At 41.4% G+C, this 20,514-nt stretch overlaps 1 protein-coding gene across 2 annotated transcripts in view; it reads right to left on the bottom strand.

The window, feature by feature from the left end:
* Positions 1 to 16,976, bottom strand: part of ACSS2 (acyl-CoA synthetase short chain family member 2) — a 43,033-nt gene extending 26,057 nt beyond the window's left edge. For both annotated transcript variants that reach the window (XM_004014514.5, XM_004014513.5), the window contains exons 1-2: positions 16,733 to 16,976; positions 8,944 to 9,139 (exon numbers count right to left, since the gene is read on the bottom strand). In XM_004014514.5, the coding sequence (XP_004014563.2) occupies positions 8,944 to 9,139; positions 16,733 to 16,910 (374 nt within the window). In that variant the 5' untranslated portion in view covers positions 16,911 to 16,976. The remainder of the gene's footprint in view (positions 1 to 8,943; positions 9,140 to 16,732) is intronic.
* Positions 16,977 to 20,514: the final 3,538 nt, after the last annotated feature.

Below are 20,514 nucleotides of genomic sequence, written 5' to 3'. Positions count from 1 at the left end.
AAGCTTAAACTTGCTCTTTATTGCCAGGTCCAGCACCAGGTTGGCCTTTCTTTTCCTTCCTCTTTATGAGGCCTCCTGGTAAGGATAAAAGGGGAAAAAGACAAATGTCTTCCAGGGAGGCCTCGCAGACAATGAAGGATTCTATGTTCACTACCTGCTTACAGACTCTGATATGGTGCTGGCAGATCAGCACTCGGGCGAGGTAGATGGACTCAGCCAAGGCAAGCATGAAGATATCTCCAAAAAACCCTTGACAGTCAGGCCCAGGTAATCCAGCTTTAATTTGCCCTTGTGCAGCCCCTGGATGCAGATGAGTCACTGCAGCAAGGTGTTGCTTCCAAATAGAGGTGTGCAGCAGCAGCTATTGGCCAGAGAAAGCTGACCCTCCAGACTCCATGTGTGTTCAGAGCCCCAGATTCACTGATTAACTTCACCTCTTGGTTGAAGTGGGATTTAAAGGGTTATAAACAGGTCACATTTTGCTACAGACCCAGCACCAGGCCACTGGCCTGTCAGCTCCACATTCCTGCCTCTGCTTAAATACAGGCCCTGGTAACTGAGAAAGAGCTGTACTTGTAACTTTTCTATCAGTTTAAGAATGTTTCAAAACTTTAAAGATTAATAATACAGGCTAGAGACGGGTCATACATATATAAGGCCGCAAATGTTTAGTTTAAATTTTATTCTGTAGGTAAAGAAGAGTTGGAGAGGTTCCTAGACTAAAGGTTCTTCCCCTACTTCAAAACTTTTTACTTACTAAACTCCCAAGCCACAGAGGACTGGAAATGGATGATCTTCGCCAGAGTGGCCACCCAACGATCAGCGCCTTCTGTTTGCCAAATTACGAAAGTAAGGGAGTAAGAGATTATTCCTTACTTTCAGATGCTTAAAATCTCTAATTAGAGAGATCTAAACCACCCACCATATCAGGCCAATATTGGGAAACAGCAACCAAGGGGAACAAGAAAACACAGAAGTAGGAAATTAACAAAAAGGATGCAAAGAAATAAGTTAAACATGATCAATCATGAAATCCTTCCTAGAAACTGTGGATTCTGAGCCAAGTTTGAGAAAAGAGGCTACGCTCATCAGAGGAAAGAAGGATGTTTTGGAAAGTATAGAAGTCATGTGTGGCTGCCAGTCCTGAATCCTTCTGCCTAATAATACCCTTAGATGTGTGTAATATGTGTGAATATGTAAGTATTAGCACCAATTCATAATAACATACATTTTCGGTGTGTTTTCTTGTCTTTCAACTCAGCTAATCCTTGTAGGAATTTTTTGAATCTGGCAGGACAAGATTTGCTATTCCCATTTGAAAGGTCAGGAAACTGAGGCTCAGAAGGGTTTCATCACTTGCCAAAGGTCATAAAGCAATGGTTAGCACCTCTGCCTGCAGATCCGTGAATAGGCTTTGGTGGGGGGTGAGGGGGGTGTTATTATTATTTTTTTAAAAATATATACACGATCAAGAGAGTGATATTTTCAAAGTGTAACTCTTGATATATCATATCTCTACTTCAAATTCTTTATTGGCTACCTAACACATGTCACAGCTGCAATTTTACAGCTGTATATGAACACAAATTTCTGATCCTTCCTCAAAGCTTTTCCTCCCGGTTTCTTCTCCAACTCAACTAATGGAAATTATATTTTTCCAGTGCTCAGACCAAAAAAAACCACCTTTATTTCTTGACTCCATTCTCTTATACATGAAATCCCCCTGCCCTCCTCCACAATCTGCCCATCTGATTCAAGTGGAGACAGACTGTTCCCAGCATAGTTATTTCCCCACATACCTCCCATTAGTTTAATTGGCATAATCATAAAAATAGCTAGTATATTGTTTGCCAAGCACTAAGTTCTTTATTTGCCAGGAGAAATATCAATAACCTCAGATATGCAGATGATACAACCTTTATGGCAGAAAGCAAAGAGGAACTAAAGAGCCTCTTGATGAAAGAGAAAGAGGAGAGTGAAAAAACTGGCTTAAAACTCAACATTCAAAAAACTAAGATTATGACATCTGCTCCCATCACTTCATGGCAAGAAGATGGGGAAACAATGGAAGGCATCTTCGAGGCATCTTCTAGATTTAGATTCCTACCTTCAGCTTGGCAAAGGGGTATAATAACTGACTTCAAATACCTAAAGAGATGTCTCATGGAAAAAAGAATGGGATTATGCTATGTGACCCCAGAACATAGGATTAAGACCATGGGAAGAGCATAAGTAGGGATAAAGTTACAGGGAGGGGATATACCTAAGAATTTGGTAACAGAGGTGCCTAACAAGGTGATAGGTATTGTGTGAACTCTGTGGTTTTGGTAGTGTTTCAGAATCAGAATGATCACTTATAAGAATTGTTGGGAATGAAGATTCAGGGGCTACAACTCCTGCTTTGTACAGGAAGTGGACCTCAAAGGTCTGGGAGTCTCAAATTCTCATAAAGGTTTAAAGTATGATTATCAAACAATAAGTATCATTACCAGTGACCCAACTCTTTCATACCAAATCCAGGAAAAGGCAGACAACTCTAAGCCTTCTGTATTTACTGTTGTAAATGTGAGGCTGTCCAAAGGCAAGAACCTGTGCCCCTACCTAACTACCAGCTCTCATCAAGGGCAAGAGGCCAGTACTGGGTTCCTCTTCTTTCCCCAACTTTCCTCCTTGCTGCCTTGCCACTGCAGTTCCCTAGATTTGTGATAGAAATTCTGAAGATCAGTGACGGAAGTAACTTTAGCAAGTATCCTGTTTACCTCTGTTTATAGTGAGATTAAGAAGGCTCATAAAAAGGCATTATGTAAAGTCATTCTCTTCATTAAATGTTTACTCAATACACGTGTATAAGAAGTCAGCCCAGACACAAACACAGGTAGCTGACGTGGCTCAGGACACTTGTGTCAGGCCTCAAGACAGTCTCCAGTTATTACATACTTATTCTTACATATGTTAGTACATATAATAATATATTAATATATAACATATTCTATTTATTATTATACATGTTATTCAGATCCCACCTACTTCTAAAAAGTGACTAATGTCTTGGACAGCACAGCCTACTTGTTTCATTTTCACCACTTATTGCTCTTTAAGGCATCAATGGTCATAAAACTCAGGGAGAAGTAAGAGAAGAAAATTAACGATACACCTTAAACATGAAATCCCCCTGCCCTCCTCCACAATCTGCCCATCTGATTCAAGTGGAGACAGACTGTTCCCAGCATAGTTATTTCCCCACATACCTCCCATTAGTTTAAAGTATTTGTGCTAAAGTGTTCATGTTACCAGGCAAGGGGAGTAGACTCTTCCTCAGCCTCTTCACCTCAAACCTTCTAAAATCCTTTTCTTCACCGTATCAACAGAAGACCAGCCTGCATACTGAGTCACCATAGAGCCACTACAGGTTGCAACAGAACTTCTAAGAACCACTTCCTTTTCAAACAATCATAGAATCCTGACACATCAGTGTAGGAAGGGGCATTGCAGAATATCAGTAGTTCACCTCCCATCATTCCCACAAAGGGAAGGCCCAGAGAGAGGAAGGGAATGGTCTGAGGTCATCTTCCTTCTCAATGAATGTTTTTCCTTAGCAAGTACAGTTGACTCTTGAACAACATGGGGGTTAATCTGCTTATAACTTACAGTTGCCTCTCCATATCCTTGATTCCTCCATATCTGCTGATTCAATCAACCACAGACCATGCAGTACTGTAGAATTTACATTTGAAAAATATTTGCATTATAGGTGGACCCATGCAGTTTAAACTCACATTGTTCAAGGGTCAAATGGTATATTTTAATAAGTAAATACACTATTGTGAAACTAGTGAAGATACAGAGAACAAAAAAGTTCACTGAAATGAACTCCAGGTCATGGACCTAGATAATGAATAGAGTCCTTGGACATGAATGCTAAGACAACACATTTTAGAGCTGTGGTTTTCCATGTTACCTTGACAGTCTTCTCCTTGCTAGACCATGGGCTCATCTCCTCTTTTCAACCATCCCCATCTCCTCAAGTACACACACTCACTCATACCCCACAAGGATCTGGAGAGCTCTAAATAACATACTTTCGAATTCATATTTGGGAACATACAGGGATCCTGAAAGCAGAGCCTTTGCCCTGAGGTCACTCTTAAAGACACCTGCTTCTCAGAAGTTTCTAAGGAAGCATTGAAAAATAGCCAGAGCCTGTGGAAAGAGACTTCAGTTGAGACTGAGGTAGAAGATGTTTCAGAGATAATGATAACCAGAGGCAATCCAAAGCAAAAAGTAGAAGGAAGGGACTAAACCAAATTCTGGGGGCTTGAGAGATTGGGCTCCTCTCCTGGAATAACCTAGAGACTGAGCAGCTTGTATAACTCACCAGAAAAACAACCACCAACCTCTCTTTCTACCCTCTCCTCAGAAACTCTTTACTTAATCCTCCAATCTCTCACTGTTTGCCAGTATCCCTTTAACTAGTCAGGCCCCACTCCCAAAGCCACCTCTAATGTCCCTCACTGACTATCTTTCTGTGAATGACTATTCTAATAACTTTGTCATTGATTTTTTTCTCATACATATACACATAAATCCCCACTAACACCCCTATCTGTCATGGTAGGGGGGGAGAAAGTACAAGAGAGGTTGAAACCATAGTCTTGTCTAGAGGGTAAATTTAGCCTTTGGATCAGATGACTACGTGCCTTTGAAAGAGGTAAAGTACTAGAAAGACTGAGGGAACAACTGACTCTTCTCTTACTTTCTTTGCCTGTCTCTCCTGCATCTATACAACCAGTTACCTATATCGGTTTCTCTCCCCTAAATTACTGTAAAATTTTATTGTTCAATTCCATTCCCACAACTAATATCTCAGTTTAGGCATCTCTACCTTGAGTAACAAAACTCTCAGCTCTCTGCCTTTATATTCTCACTTCCATATGAATCCAGATTAATCTTCTTGAGCCCAGCTGTGACATCACTCCCCTGCATAAAATATTTTCATAGGTGTCCAAAAATAGTCAAGATGTCCCAGTCCTGGACCTCACCACTGTTGAATACAATCTTGATTCCCTTTTCTTTCACACCTTACATCCAATTCAAGTCAGCAAATTCCATGGGCTCTTCACTCAAAACAGATCCAGATTTTGACCACTTCTAAGCACCTTCAATCACTATCACTGTTCACATGGATTTCTATAATAGCCTCATAAGTCTCCATGCTTCTAATCTTGCCCTTCGACGGTCTATTCTCAACATAAAGACAGGTTCTAAACATAAGTCAAATCACTGTCACTTCTATGCTCAAGATTGTCCAGTGGTTTCCCATTTCACTGTGAAAAAAAAACCCAAATCTTTCAATCTATACAATCTAGTGTCCTGCTCACCTCATTCCCTATCACTCTGTTTTTCTAACTAATACTGCTTCAGCTATGCTAACTTCCTAGCTAGTATTCAAACACACTAGGTAGCAGAACACTCCTGTCCCAGGGCCTCTACACTTACTCCTCCATGTACCTGGAATAGTTTCCTTTCCCAAACCAACTATATGCATGACATTTTGCATTTCCTTCATATTGCTGCTCAAATGTCACCTTTATCAGAGAGGGCCACCGATATCAATCCCCATTTTTCATTGTCATTCCTTGTTCCTTAAACTGCTTTGTATTTTTCTACAGCACTTATCACTACCTGTCATATATTTATTGATTTGTTTGTCTGTCTCCTTAAGCTGGAACATAACTTCCAAGAGGGTAGAGAGTTTGTTTGTTTGTTCAGAATATTGCCTGGTACGTAGTAAGTCCTTAATAAATATTTAATGAATAAATTGACCCCTGCATAAACCCTTTACATCTGTAAAGACAGTTGGCCTAGATGGATTCTAATAAAACAATCACTTCAAATTCTAAAAATACTGTTATTCCATGAATATTTACAATGTGTCAAGTCAAAAGTTAAAAGCCAAACTCTTCCTTAATAGTGTTCTATTTTGGCTAACTGAAGTACTTCGTTTGTGAATTATTTCAGTATGTATATAAGATATGCCCTAAATGTGATTTTCTAATGCCACTATGTTGTTGTTGCTCAGTTGCTAAGTTGTGCCCAACTCGTTGTGACCTCTTGGACTGCAGCACTCCAGATTTCCCTGTCTTTCACTATTTCCAGGAGTTTGCTCAGAAAAAAGAAAAGAAAGCCACTTCAGTTATCTAAATGTCTAGGCTGAAAAGAAAGTCATACTATGGCTCCATAAGAAGTGTATCAACTGGAGCAAATCACTGAAAAGATGTCACTTTAAAAACATTAATAAAAATTAGAGCAGAAACAAGGTAGGCTCTAGGGCCAAGGGGAAAAAGAGAACTTCCTGGAATAAATTATATGATAGTTTGAAAAATATTGAGTATATGATAAAGGCAAATGGTATAAGAAAATTTTAGGTGATTTTTAACTTCTTTGAAAACAAAAACCTTTATATAAAAGGAAATACAATCATATATTATTCTAAAATAAGCACTGATTTTAAATTAACTAAAAAATAGAGGTATAATTACGTTGAGATTAAGAGAAAGAAGTTGGAGTAGTATTTAAGAACTGAATTCTCATCTATCATAAAAGGAAGTCAATGCTTTCTTTAAAAAAAAGCAATTGCAGTATAAGCATATTATTTTAAAAATATAGAGGTAAAAAAGGGAAGTAAACAAATATCTGGGATATTTGCACTTTACTTTCTTTTAACAAATGTGATTTATTTGCAGATTGAGACTTGAATAATAATGGCCCATGTGGTACTTGTCTTCCACTCTTCTTACCCCTATACCATAACACTCATAGGGCTGAGTACTCAATATCTTTAAAATTCTTATTGGTTGACTGACCAATGTAAAAATGGAGTAAAAATGTCTTGTTACAGAGTTACAGAATTTTGCACAAGAAGTAAATGTAGAGACTATATATCGAGTGCTTCATAAATCAGTGTTTCATGGAATACTGCTTCTTGTGATGTTAATCGCATGCTATAAAAAATGTTTGGGGCTCAAATAAACTTTAGAAATCCCATGTTAAAATTAATCAGGTATCTTTACTGTAGGACTTCTTGGAGCCTTTACTGTATCAATACACAATGGAAATCCCGGAAAGGTAATTTATTATATAGTGCTTCTCAGTCTGTTTTTTTTTTTCATGAATCAAGAAGCTCCTGCTCGGGAAAAAAAAAAGTTCCTGCTAATATGTCTAGCAATTAGTAGTTCCAAAAGCATTCTTGGGAAAACACTGATCTAATCTACTCCTTTCATTTTACATACGTGGAAAGACAGGCTCTGTTCAAGTACAGATGGTAGGGGAACTGGAAAGAAGGGCCTCAGGATTCTGCAGCAATATCCACTGAATAAACAATTCTGGCCTGTGCCTTTTCAGTCTTTCATCATGCACTTGATTTTAAACCAGGGGACAAATTCAGACAAAAGTATCTCCTATCCAGATCTTTAAAGGTTTTCTGATCTCTGAAGAACCTAGGAGATAGGCCCAAGTGTCAGCTGGAGCTCAAGCATAAAGTCTCATGGCAGGAGCTAAACAAAGTCTCAAAGGCATAATGGACTGTGAATTTCAGTGGCAAAGTGACCCCAACCTGAGCAATGGTAATATGATAACAGACCACTCACATTTGTACAGTGTTTCCCAATAAATAAATGAATGCTTTTACTAAATCATATTTGATTCTCCTAACAATCCAGTTATAAGGCAAGGGTGGGATTTAATATTACCCCCATTTTATGGACAAGGAAATTGACTCTCAGAGAGTTAAATGCCTTGCCTATGGTTACATAGCAAGTGGGTAGCAGAGTTAGAGTGAAAAACTGAATTTCCTATCTCTCAGGTTAGGGTTTTTCTTAATACATCACACAAACTGGGCAATGTTTTACTGACTACAAATTTAATGCATCCATGAAATACCAATATTCTTCTACTGGCTCATTTAAAAAAGAAACATTAATTCTCAAAGTGCTTATGGTTGGTGGCAAAAACACCCCGATAACTGGAACTTCAAGGTCCTATTTCAGGTTCAGTTTAGTAACACCTCCTCTAAGCTATGTTGCTAGGAAGAGGGGGTGTTAGTTTCAGTGGAGGAGTCAGCATGGCTGAGTGTTAAAAACAAGGAATCAGACAGACTTGGGTTTGAACCCTGGCTCCACCAGTTACTCACTCTATGACCTTATTCACTATGAAGCAGAGATGCATGCTTCATTTCTTCAGCTATAAAATTGGGCTAAAAATACCTAACTTGCAAAACTGTTGAGAGGCTTGTATAAGAAATTAGAAGGATAGTATAATGTCATGGTTAAGAGTATAAACTCTGAAACTGTGCTACCAAGATATGAATATCAGTCCTTATTACTAGCTGTTTAACTTCAAATAAGTCATCTATTTACATCTCAGAATTTCATTTTCATATATGTAAAATGAGGAAAATAAATAATATATTTTTAGTTGTTGTGAGCATCAAATAGGATAATATGTGTGAAGCACTTGAGCATAGTATCTGGCATATAGCTCAATCAAAGGTAATGATGATAACAGTGGTGGTGGCAGCAAAAAATCCAAAATCCAGTTTTATCCCAAAGCAAGAATAAGAAAACAACAGAGTCCTTTTTGCTTCCATTTACCCCCTCACATTGTTCCTCTCCAACTACAAGTCGAAAACCCTAAACTAGAAGTCAGGACACTTGATTCTGAATGTCAGTTCTGTCACATACTAGTTACATGATTTTAGGGAAGTCATTTAACTTGAGGTATTTTTCCTCACCTGAGACATTAAGTTAATGATACTTTGCTTATTCTTCTGGGTTGTTGTAAGCATCAAATGCATGGATTTTTAAGGTACTTTGTGAACTATAAAATGCTATATAAATGTCAGGGTGACTTTTTATCTGCCACAGGCTATAAGATAGGTGTTTTTACCAGTAAAAAGCAACTTTATCGCCAAGTTTTTTCTCATGGACAATTCGATCCAGTACGTTGTAGCAGATGTTGGTAGTTGCTCCTTTCATCCATTCAATGAAGATTTTCCCTTTAGTCACATCAAAGTTGTACTGAAGGAATGGACCAGGACATGGGGTCTTCCAGTAAAATTCCTTGGCAATGTCTCCCCAAAACTCTACAACAGAAAAGAAAGACCAGACATCATTTAGCTTCTGAGGCACATTTATCCTCAGATGGCTTACCATTCTATGCATAGCACCAAGTCACAATTTCTCTGCCCTGTACTCTAGGACCTATCACCTGGGTCCCTCTTCTACCTCTCAAATCTTAACATCCACCACACTCTTAAACCATCTTTACTCCCATGGGCTGAATCTTGACTCAAGTTTCTTTCCTCCCTTCTCAAAATATCCACGCTATTTTTCACCATCTATTCAAACTGTAACCAGTGCCTATCACAATGCCTAGTACATTGTAGTTAATCAGTAACTTTAGAGAAAGGAAGAAATCCTTTACCCACAAAGCCTTCCATGACAAGGAAAAATTTGTTCATTCACTCTTAGCAATTACTTAATGAACATCTCTTTCTCCTACTACTATTTGCCCAAGTGTTATTTGCTAAGTACCAGATGTGGCTTTTAAACTCTTTAAATGCATTATCTCATTTAGTTCTTACCACAACCGTAGGAGGTAGGGTTTTTCATTCTTATTTTATTGGTTTGAAAATCAAGGCTCAGAGAGGCTAAATAATTTGCCCAAGGTGGGTCAGTGGGTAAAGAATCTGCCTGCAAAGCAGGAGACCCAAGTTCAATTCCTGAATCAGGAAGATCCCCTGGAGGAGGGCATGGCAACCCACTCCTGTATTCTTGACTGGGGATCCCATGGAGAGAGGAACCTAGCAGACTACAGTCCATGGGGTTGCAAAGAGTTGGACATGACTTAGTGATATCTATTTACACATTTACTAAGTCAAGATTTGAACTTCCCTGAGGAAGACACTGTTGCTAAAGTCTGAAAGATGAATAGGAGTTTTTCTTCACTCTCCCACCAGGAAAAACATTACTATGGGACAGAAAAGAACCATGGGGATACGTTAAGAGGAATTCCTTCAGGCTGAAGCACTGAGAATAAGAGAAAGAATAGCAGAAAATAAGGCATAAACTAGGCAGATAACATGCAATCCTTCTAAGCACAGAGAATTTGAGCCTAACAGCAATAGGCTTCCTTGATGGCTCATATGGTGAAGAATCTGCCTGCAATGCAGGAGACCTGGGTTTAATCCCTGAGTCAGGAAGATCCCCTGGAGAAGGAAACAGCAACCCGCTCCAGTATTCTTGCCTGGAAAATCCCATGGTCAGAGGAGCCTGGTAGGCTACAGCTCATGGAGTTACAAAGAGTCAGACATGACTGAGCAACTAACAGTTTCCATTTCTAAGAGCAATTTTAAGTCATTGTACGGTTTTAACCAGAGAAGACTTACAATATTGAAACGTTTGCCTGGTTACTCTGGAGAAAAGTTACTCAACAGGTTAAACATGCTGTTGCAGAACACCTAGGATAATCTAAGTACTGGATCACAAGCTAGAGGAGAGAGAGACTTAGAACCATAAGAATGGAAGGAAAGTTAGAGGTTATCGGCCTCTCATTTTACTGATATCAAGAAATCAAATTTATAGAAGTAAAGTGACCTGTTCAAGTTGGATGATGTAGTTTATACAGTCTGATTAAAGAGATAATGATGCTGAGCAGGGCCCCGTTGGACTCCTGGGGACACAGGCCTGTTTGTCCCCCACTTCTTATACGTAAGAATTCAGCCTCCATGACCTAAATGGCATCACAGTTGCTCATCAAGGGAGGAATAGCAGTAAAACATCAAGATTAAAGGACCACAGAAGCTCGTCAAGGTTAGGACACTGGACCACCTAAGACCCTCCACACATCCAATCTTGTCAGGAACCCCACCCCTTTGAACTTTGCAGAGGAAAGAATACAAGACTGTTATTGCCTTGATCCTTATCACATACTCCCGCCTGACTATATAACCTTTCCCTTCTCACCAGAGAGGAGGCATAGTTCTTGAGGCACTAGCCTACTGTGCTCCTCTTCTGCCTGGCAAAGTAATAAAGCTATTCTTTCCTTCTCCTCCATAACTCTGTCTCCGTATTTCTGTTTGGCATTGGTGCACAGAGAGATAAGATTTTGGCAGCAATAAGACTAAAACATAAAATATTTTTGAGTATACAAGACAGAATATACTGAAAGCTAAATCACATGGTATACATCTTGCTACCAGATTCCCTGGTGGCTCAGGCAGTAAAGAGTCTGCTTGCAATGCAGGAGACCCGGGTTCAATCATTGGGTCGGGAAGATTCCCCTGGAGAAAGAATTAGAAACCCACTCCAGTATTCTTGTCTGGAAAGTCCCATGGACGGAAGGGCCCGGCAGGCTACAGTCCGTTGGGTCACAAAGAGTCAGACACGACTAAGTGACTTCACTTTCTTTTCTTTCTATACAACTTGCAATGAATTAAAGAAATCCAAATCAAATCAACCCCAAGGTGCCATTATATGCCTCTGAGACCAGCAAAGACTAAGAAAGTATTAAACTCAATGCCCAAGTGATCCTAGAAAACCGATCTATTATATGATAACAGCATTGTAGGAAATTAGCACAACGTTACTGAACAGCAGGGCAATGCATGACAAGAGTCATAAAATGTTTTATATTCTTTCAACTGCTAACTTTGGGGAAACACACCCTAAGAAAATAATATCACAGGAAAAAAAGTGATTACTCAAGAGATGTTTATACTAACACCATTTATAGTAGTTTAAAACTAGAAACAACCCTAAAGCTCAACAATGAAAAAACTGATGAAAACTGAAGAGATGAAATCTCTTTAATCACTGGTAGTAATACAATAGGATACTAAATGGCCATTAATGAAAGAACAAATGGGAATTGGCATTTTAATGAATGCCATTAATGTCCAAGGATTGAGCTAATTTCATTTAATCTTTATATGGCCCTCTGATGATCTTGATTTTAATACATGAGAAAACTGAAGCTCAGGACACATAGGAAACTCTCCCAAGAATCACACAGCAAGTAACCTGAATACAAAATAAGATCTAACTCTAAAGTCCATCTTGTTAGAACCACATTTAATTTGTGTATACTCAAAAAAATACATTTTAAGTGACAGTGGTAGGTACAGATTATGTAAAACCATATATGAACCACATTTATGTCCATCAACAAGAAGTAAAGAAATCTGAGTTTTATAATCACTTAGTTTTGTTTTGTTTTCTGGCCCGCCAGGCCATAGGCAGCATGGTTCCATGACCAGTGATCGAACTCGTGCCCCCTACAGTGGAAGCATGGAATCTTAACCACTGGAATGTCAGGGAAATGCATAATCATTTAGTTCTTGCTTTTATTTTTTTATGATGGAGCTGTTGAATTCTGGATGGTTCTCTGGCACATGTTCTAAGTACTGAAGTTTAGAAAAGATAAAAATGGACTGGCATGATCAGGAAATGCTCTGTGGAACTGGTGAAGGTTGATTAGGTAGAGAGGAATAGAAGGGAATGGGCAAAGCCATGGTGATGGGAAAGGGACTTCTGTGGATACAGCATATCAACAAGAATGGTCTGTTATAGAATGAGGGGCATGCGGTAGGGAGTATCAGAAGATAAGAACAGAAAGGTGGGGTAGGCTAGTTATCCAGAGATTCTGAAAGAAAGGCAGAATTTTAACTTTAAACTGTAGGAAATAGGGAACTATTGAAAGTTTTTGAAGTAACATATGAAAGCACTATTTCCATTATCAGTCTAATAGTGTTTAGTTAATTCTAAATATACCAGAAATAATGGAGATGAGTGAGACTAGGGGAGAGAGAACCAATTAGAAGGCTGCTCCCTTGAATTAAAAGGGTCTATAGAAATGGAAGAAAAGGTAACCTAAGAGATATTTGGAAAGAGTATTTGATAGAATTTCATAAAAGGCAGACTGTGGATCAGGGAAGAAGACTAGCATAGCTACTGGCAGTATAGATTCTGCAATCAAAACTATGTTAGTTCAAATCTCAGCTCTACCACTAAATACCTCTGTGACATTGTTCAATTTAGTTAACCTCTCTAAGTGTCAGTTTCCTTCTCTGAAAAATGGGGATAACAGTCTCTACATCAAACAAACAGAATTTGTGCCCAGTAAGCAGTTAGCAACCTATAAATAAATAAGATATACAGATGGATAAGATTTGGGATAGTGCCATTGGCAGGGATTAGAATATTAGGAAGAAGAGCAGATTTGGAAGGGAAAATTGGTAAATCTGACTCACAGTAATGTCAAATATGGTATAACATCAAGGTATGGGAATAAAATGCTCTACAGACCTATGAAATTTGAGGCTAGAGCATAAGTGAGATCCCGGATACAAAGCTAAGTATACACAAAAAGAGTTACTGTGACAGTAATAGCTCATCACTGGGGAGAAGGTATTTGCAAATCATATATTGGATAAAGGGTTAGCATCCAAAATATATAAAGAACTCATACAACTCAACAACAAAATAACAAGCAACCCAATTAAAAAGTGAGCAGAGGTGCTGAAGAGACATCTTTCCAAAGACATACTAATAGCCAACAGATACATGAAAAGATGTTCAATATTACTTGTTATTAGGAAAAGCCACAATGGTATATCACCTCACACACATCTGAATGGCTATTATCAAAAAGGTAAGAAACAAGTGTTGAAAAAGATGTGGAGAGATGGAGCCTTCATACATTTTTGGTGGGAGTGCATACTGTTGCAGCCACTTAGCAATTTCTCAAAAAATTAAGAACAGAACTATTATATGATCCAGCAAGTTCACTTCTGAGTATTTTTCTTAAGAAAACAGAAACACTATTTTGAAAAGATATATTCACTCCTATGTTTATTATGTTTACAGTGAATAGCCAAGAATGGAAGTAACCTAAGTGTCCACTGATAAATGAATGATAAAGAAGATGTGATATATAGAGATATGTATTTACCTATATAAATATACAAATATTAAAGCCAAAAAAGTGTCAGTCTCCAAGTGTCCAACTCTCTGTGACCCTGTGGACTGTAGCCCACCAGACTCTTCTGTCCAAGGGATTCTCCAGGCAGGAATACTGGAGTGGGTTGCCATTCCCTTCTCCAAAGGATCTTCCTTACCTGGATATTGAACCTGGGTCTCCTGCATTGCAGGCAGATTCTTTATTGTCTGAGCCATCAAGGAAGTAATATAAATATTACTCAACCATAAAAAGAATGAAAACTTACCATTTCAGACAGATTCAAAGACAAATACCATATGCTTTCACTCATATGTGCAACGTAAAAAACAAAATAAATGAACAACCAAATGAAACAAAACAAACACACATACAGAGAACAGATTACTGGTTTCCAGAGGTGAAGTGGGGAGGGTAAAATGAGTAAAGAGGGTAACTGTATGGTGATGGGTGGAAACTAAATTTTTGGTGGTGATCACATCACAGTGTACACAGAAGTAGAAATACAATGTTGTATACAGGGAGCTTAAATAATGTTACCTTAATTTAAAAAAATGAAAACATGGGAAACATGAACTCATGACAGGAAAAAATATAGAGAGGGAAGAGAAGTGAAAAGAGGCCTGAGGTAGGAGGGGAAGGATAAATTAGAAGTTTGGGGTTAACACATACACAGTACTAGGCTTCCCAGGTAGCTCTAGTGGTAAAGAACCTGCCTGCCAATACAGTAGATGCTAGAGATGCAGGTTCAATCCCTGGGTCAGGAAGATCTCCTGCAGGAGGAAATGGCAACCCATTCCAGTATTCTTGCCTGAAGAATCCCATGGACAGAGGAGCCTGGCAAGCTATAGTCCATAGGGTCACAAAGAGTCAGAACTGAAGCAACTTAGCACACGCACACACACGCACACACACACACACACACACACACACACTAATATATATAAAATAGATAACCAACAAGAACCTACTGTATAGCACAAGGACTATACTCTGTTTTGTGATAACCTATAAGGGAAAAGAGTCTGAATATGGACATATGTGTAAATAATTGAACTACTTTGAACTGTATACCTGAAACAAACACATTATAAATCAGCTATACTTCAATTTTAGAAAGAAAGAAAGAAAGAAAGAAAAAGAAACAAGCTGGAGTTATCTAATCTGAAGGTAAACTCTGATTAGGAAGTGAGTCTATAGATAAGATCACCTCTCTAAGAGCCAACTAGGAAGTCTCCATTGGAAAGATGAAGATATGATATTGCTTTAGAGCCAGTATATGAATTGGCCTTTATATTTTATTCCTAGAGAATTCCAACAAAAATACAATGTTATCCCAAGAAGTCAGAATCCTGGGATAGTTGGTGGATACAGGTGGTGTTGTAGGTGTGTTTTATGAAACTTCCATGTGATTGTGTTTTTATTTAAAGATATTGGCTTATTTCCCTATTAAAGGAAGCCTACTCTGAAATCTTTTGTAAAGAGTAGGAACTTGACAAGGAAAGAATTACCAACCACAAGAGTCAATTAAAAGATTAAGTGTAATATTTGTCTAAGGGGTGGTCTATATAGACAAATTTAGTCAACAGATATCTATAAAAACACCTAAAAAAAAAAAAGAGGTCTGAGCACTAAAACTTGGACATTGCCTGCAGCAATCAACGGCTCTACACCTGATTTAATCTTATCTTGCTTACTAAACAGTTGCTTCATCCCCATTGCTCTTATGGGTATCAGACTAACCACTATTTAGTGAAAGCTGCTGTGCATTAGGCACTCTGTAATGCACACTTCACTTACTACTCATTTTAGCCCTCAAACAAATCTTCAAGGTAGGTATTATTACCTCTATTTTATAGATAAAGAAAAGGAATTTCAGACAGGTTTTAAAATCTCAAGACCAAAGAGCAAATGAGTGGCAGAGCCAAGATCTAAATCCAGATTGTTCATGCATGTCCCACTGCCAGCATCATACCGCCTTCCAATTCAGCTACATCTGTGACCCCTTACCCAGCTTGAGTCTCAAAGACATGGCACTACCTATCAGAATTACGGAGTTATTATAATCCCAGCCCTAATTTTTTTTTATTTTAAAGACAATATTTTAGTGACTTGTTCAGTCTTACATGGTAGTCTTCATCGAGATTTCTGAAATACTAAAAATAGATCTCCATTACTAACTTGGGGATTGGCAGGATGGGACTCGAGTGCCCCTCAGCAGTGGAGACTAACTCACAGGCGAAAGGTGTCAGGAGGCACTCGGCTGAGCTGGGCTGAAAAGCGGTAAAGAAAGTTCTCTTCGTGGCCCGCCTCCTTTCAAGGCGCTCCTGGCACCTAAGAGCCCGACTGTTCATATGAGGAACTGTCTTCTCAGGACATTTTCACATTTTCAGACGTTCACAGAACCTGCGAAACCCCCAAGTCGCAAAGGAACCCCCCAACTTCTAGGAGACGCTCATTTCCTACAGAACGACATTTCCTCCTTCGCCTCAGAGAACCCCCCTCCTCCCGGAACCCCTTTTCCATCTCCTTAAAGAACCGCTATTCTTCCATAACAGAACCTCTATCTCCTTACCAACTCCCCAGTTTCCCAAGGGAACCTCCATCTCCTCACGGAACCTCCATTTCCCGACGGAACACCCCTAATTACTCCCTCTCCTGTGAACCCCCACTTCTCTTCTAGCTGACGTCCCTCAGGCCCGCCCGGGCCCTGCCTCACCTCTCGGCTCCTCCAAGGAGCGCCGGTGCAGCTCGCGGTAGCGCTGCAGCGAGGGGACGTGCGCCGAACGGCTGACCTCGGGCGGAGGAGACCAGCTCCGCACCGGGTTCCGGGCCCTAGCCTCCTCCCGGGCCCCGCTCCCGCTGCCGCTCCGGCTCCGCTCTTCGGGAAGTCCCATCACCTCAAGTTCCGAACACTATAGCCGCCTTGGCGGTAGCAGCTGGCGCCCAGGCGCTGAAAACAGGCCGACCGAGGGGCGGGGCCTTAAGAAGGGGCGGGGCCTGGGGGCGGGGCGCGGGGCGGGGCTTAGGCAGGTGCAAGAGGGAGAGGCCCAGAGGGGCGGAGCCGTGCCTGGTGGTGTTGGCACCAGGTCTAGCAAAGAAACCCATAGGCCAAAGTTGAGCATTGCTTGGGGTATGGGGCGGAGCTTACTTGCGGAAGGGGTGGAGCCTCAGCGGGAAAGCAGAACGGGAGGGGCCAGGCGTGACAGGAGAGAGGGTGGGCCCGTGGAGTGACCGGGAGTGGCAAGGCTGGATGTGACAGGAGAGGAGGCAGGACCATGGAGTGACCAGGGTGGGGTGGGGTCTTGGAGTTACAGATGCAGAGTTGAGTTAGGGCGGGGCATGAGCAGGAAAGAGCTGGGCTAACGAACGGAGTTTGGTCAGGCCCATCGAGGAGCCGCCCCGCGATCTGATTGCACAAGCCTGTCACCCTACCGAGTAGAAAAGCCAGGTGGAGTAGGGTCCTTTCCGGGTGACACACTTTCGCTCTGGGAACTAACCGCTACCCTGAGGAAACTCAGATTTTCTTCCACTCCTAAGGAGAGTTCTTTACTTTCCTTGCTTCCACAAATTTCCATCCAGACCTAAAACGCGAAGATTCATTAAGTTAAGACTAGGAGGCGCCTCAAGTCTTTGCTAATAAACCCATTTCATTGCATAAATTGTAGACTCAGGGAAAGGGAGGACTTTGTACAAAGTCCCAGAAAAAAAGACCATAACTTGGCCCAAACCTAGATCTCCTGCCTCCAGAAGTTTTTACCACCTTATCTGGCTGAAGCTGAGGCTTGTGAAATAGTCTAGGCAAATAGAAGAAATCAGTCACACCCTTCTTTCCCTCCCAGTCTCTTACTTCATCAAGAGACACCTGGGCTCAAATACCTCCAGCTTCCCTCTATGCCTTCCACTCCAGAAAGGAGGGACCAGCCAGGACCCTCCATCTCTCTGCACTCACCACCAAGAAGGGCCCACTCCCACCCATCCGCTTACAGAACAGCCATCATGTCAAGCAGGATCCTTAAGTACCTAACTCCAAGAGTGATTCTGAGGCCTGGAAGCAGGCAGCCCCCACTTCCTGAAGCCTACGCAGAACCCCATCTGACCCAGCCTCCCTTCCCACCTGCTCTCTTGTTCTTCGTCCAACTAATCTCATGCCCAGCACATCCTAAATTCAATTCAGTTCAGTCGCTTAGTCATGTCCAACTCTTTGTGACCCCATAGACTATAGCATGCCAGACCTCCCTGTCCACCACCAACTTCTGGAGCTTGCTCAAACTCATGTTCACTGAGTCAGTGATGCCATCCAACCATCTCATCCTCTGTCATCCCCTTCTCCTCCTGCCTTCAGTCTTTCCCAGCATCAGGATCTTTTCTAAGGAGTAAGTTCTTTGCATCAGGTGGCCAAAGTATTGGAGTTTCAACTTCAGCATCAGTCCTTCCAATGAATATTCAGAACTGATTTCCTTTAGGATTGACTGGTTTGACCTCCTTGTGGTCCAAGGGACTCTCAAGAGTCTTCTCCAACACCACAGTTGAAAAGCATCAATCCTTCAGTGTTCAGTTTTCTTTATGGTTCAACTCTCACATCCATACATGACTCCTGGAAAAATCATAGCTTTGACTAGATGGGCCTTTGTCGGCAAAGTAATGTCTCTGCTTTTTAATATGCTGTCTTGGTTGGTCATAGCTTTTCTTCCAAGGAGCAAGCGTCTTTTAATTTCATGGCTGCAATCACCATCTGCGGTGATTTTGGAGCCCAAGAAAATAGTCTATTACTCTTTCCATTGTTTACCCATTTATTTGCCATGAAGTGATGGCAAATAGTTCTAGTCCAAGGGCACACGGTCCTAGTATAAACAGTCCTCTTCCAGTCCCACACACAAAATTTTGGGCAGCCCTCTACCTCTTGCTCCTCCCAGCTCTTCTCTTAAGCTCGAGCGGTTTCCCAACACACTGCTGCCCTCTCCTGTCTACAGATGGCATGGCAGATGCTGTACCCCAAAGGGATTTCACAGGGTTAAAGTCATCTCTAAGCCTGGAGCCTGAGGCTGGGGGAGGAGGGGATATGTGGCCAAGGTCTTAACCAGCCCCCTCCCTCTGCCAGGGATTGTGGAAAGAAGAGACCATGAGAAAAAGCAGATACTCTCTTCATGTCCAGGAAAGGGTAAGGAAAATGTGATTCTCATCTGAGTACTGGAAGACAGGCAGATAGACTGTTAAATGGAAATTTGGACAAGAGGCCTGATAATAAAGGGAACCAACATTCCATCCTTGGAGACTGGGTAGTAGAGCAAGCTCTGGTGTAGTTGGAATTTGTCAGAGTGGGAAATATTTGGATCACGTTGGACAAGATGAGAATCCACGAGATTAAGGAAATGATGATAAAGACTATGGCATTTACTATGTTAAGTAGGTGTGAAGCCATATTCTAAAAACTTTCCATATGCGATTTAATCTTCACAACCAGAGACAGCTGCTATTATTCTCTCCATTTTACAGATGAAGAAACCCATACGGAACGAAATTAGGTACTTTACCCAAGATTACAGTTTGTAAGTGGTCACAGACGGAATAGAAGAACCCATAGACCCATTCCCTACCCTCTCCCACCCCAGCCCATTCCTGCCGTATCATCACCACCACCATTTCTTCTTTCTCAAAGTGTCCTTTCCAGAACCACATAAAAAACTCTTTAAATAATGGTAAACACGCAGGTTCCAGAGATCCCATTCCAGCCAACTAAATCATGATTGCTAGAATGCCATCTAGAGACCCGCTTTTAAAATCCTAACATGAGTTCAACACTTGCTAATAGGTCAGGGTTCCCAGAAGGGATTGTGATTGAAAGAGGAGTTGGCGAAATGCTGAGGAGGGTGGTCCAGGGAAGGATCCGACCACCCAGGAGAGACGTCCAAGAAGGGTCTCAAAATGAAGCAGGTTGTGGATGAAGTTAGGGGGCTGGGGCTGGGGGCAGAGGGGTTGATGAAGGCGGAATCTGAAGTCGAAAGAGGGCTCTGCGGTCGGAGGAAGTATGAGATAGGAGAATAAAGATCTTGGAGTTCAAGAAGGGGTCTGAGGTTCGAGAAGTTTGGCATTAGAGACAGCATCTGGGGTCGACGAGAGGTTTGCAGTCAGTGAACTGGACTGCGAGCCGATGAGGGAACCTGGAGTCTGAGGAGGTTTCTAGCTCAAACTAGAAGGAAGAAGGGGTTTGGTCACTGGGCTGCGTGAGGTGCCCCGAGCCACTAAGGTCGCGTTTACTGAATGCTCTTCCCCCCCTGACTCCCCACTGCGCGACCCCGATCGTCCTCCAGCTTCTGCACCCACACCCTGAGCCCTACCTACGCGCCCGGTGCAGGCTGATAACGCTAAGCGGGAGGGGGCACGTCAAACCCCGACACCTGGGTCAGAGTTTGAGGCGCCCCCTCCCGGCCGTCCAGGAGCTTAGGCCCCGCCCTCCTCCTCCCCCGGCCCCCCCACCCCCACCCCCGCCCGGCCCCCGCC

The sequence above is a fragment of the Ovis aries genome, chromosome 13 (assembly GCF_016772045.2).
Source record: "Ovis aries strain OAR_USU_Benz2616 breed Rambouillet chromosome 13, ARS-UI_Ramb_v3.0, whole genome shotgun sequence".
NCBI lineage: Eukaryota > Metazoa > Chordata > Mammalia > Artiodactyla > Bovidae > Ovis > Ovis aries.
Note: the sequence above shows the minus strand (reverse complement) of the source record. Positions and strands in the feature narration are given on the sequence as shown.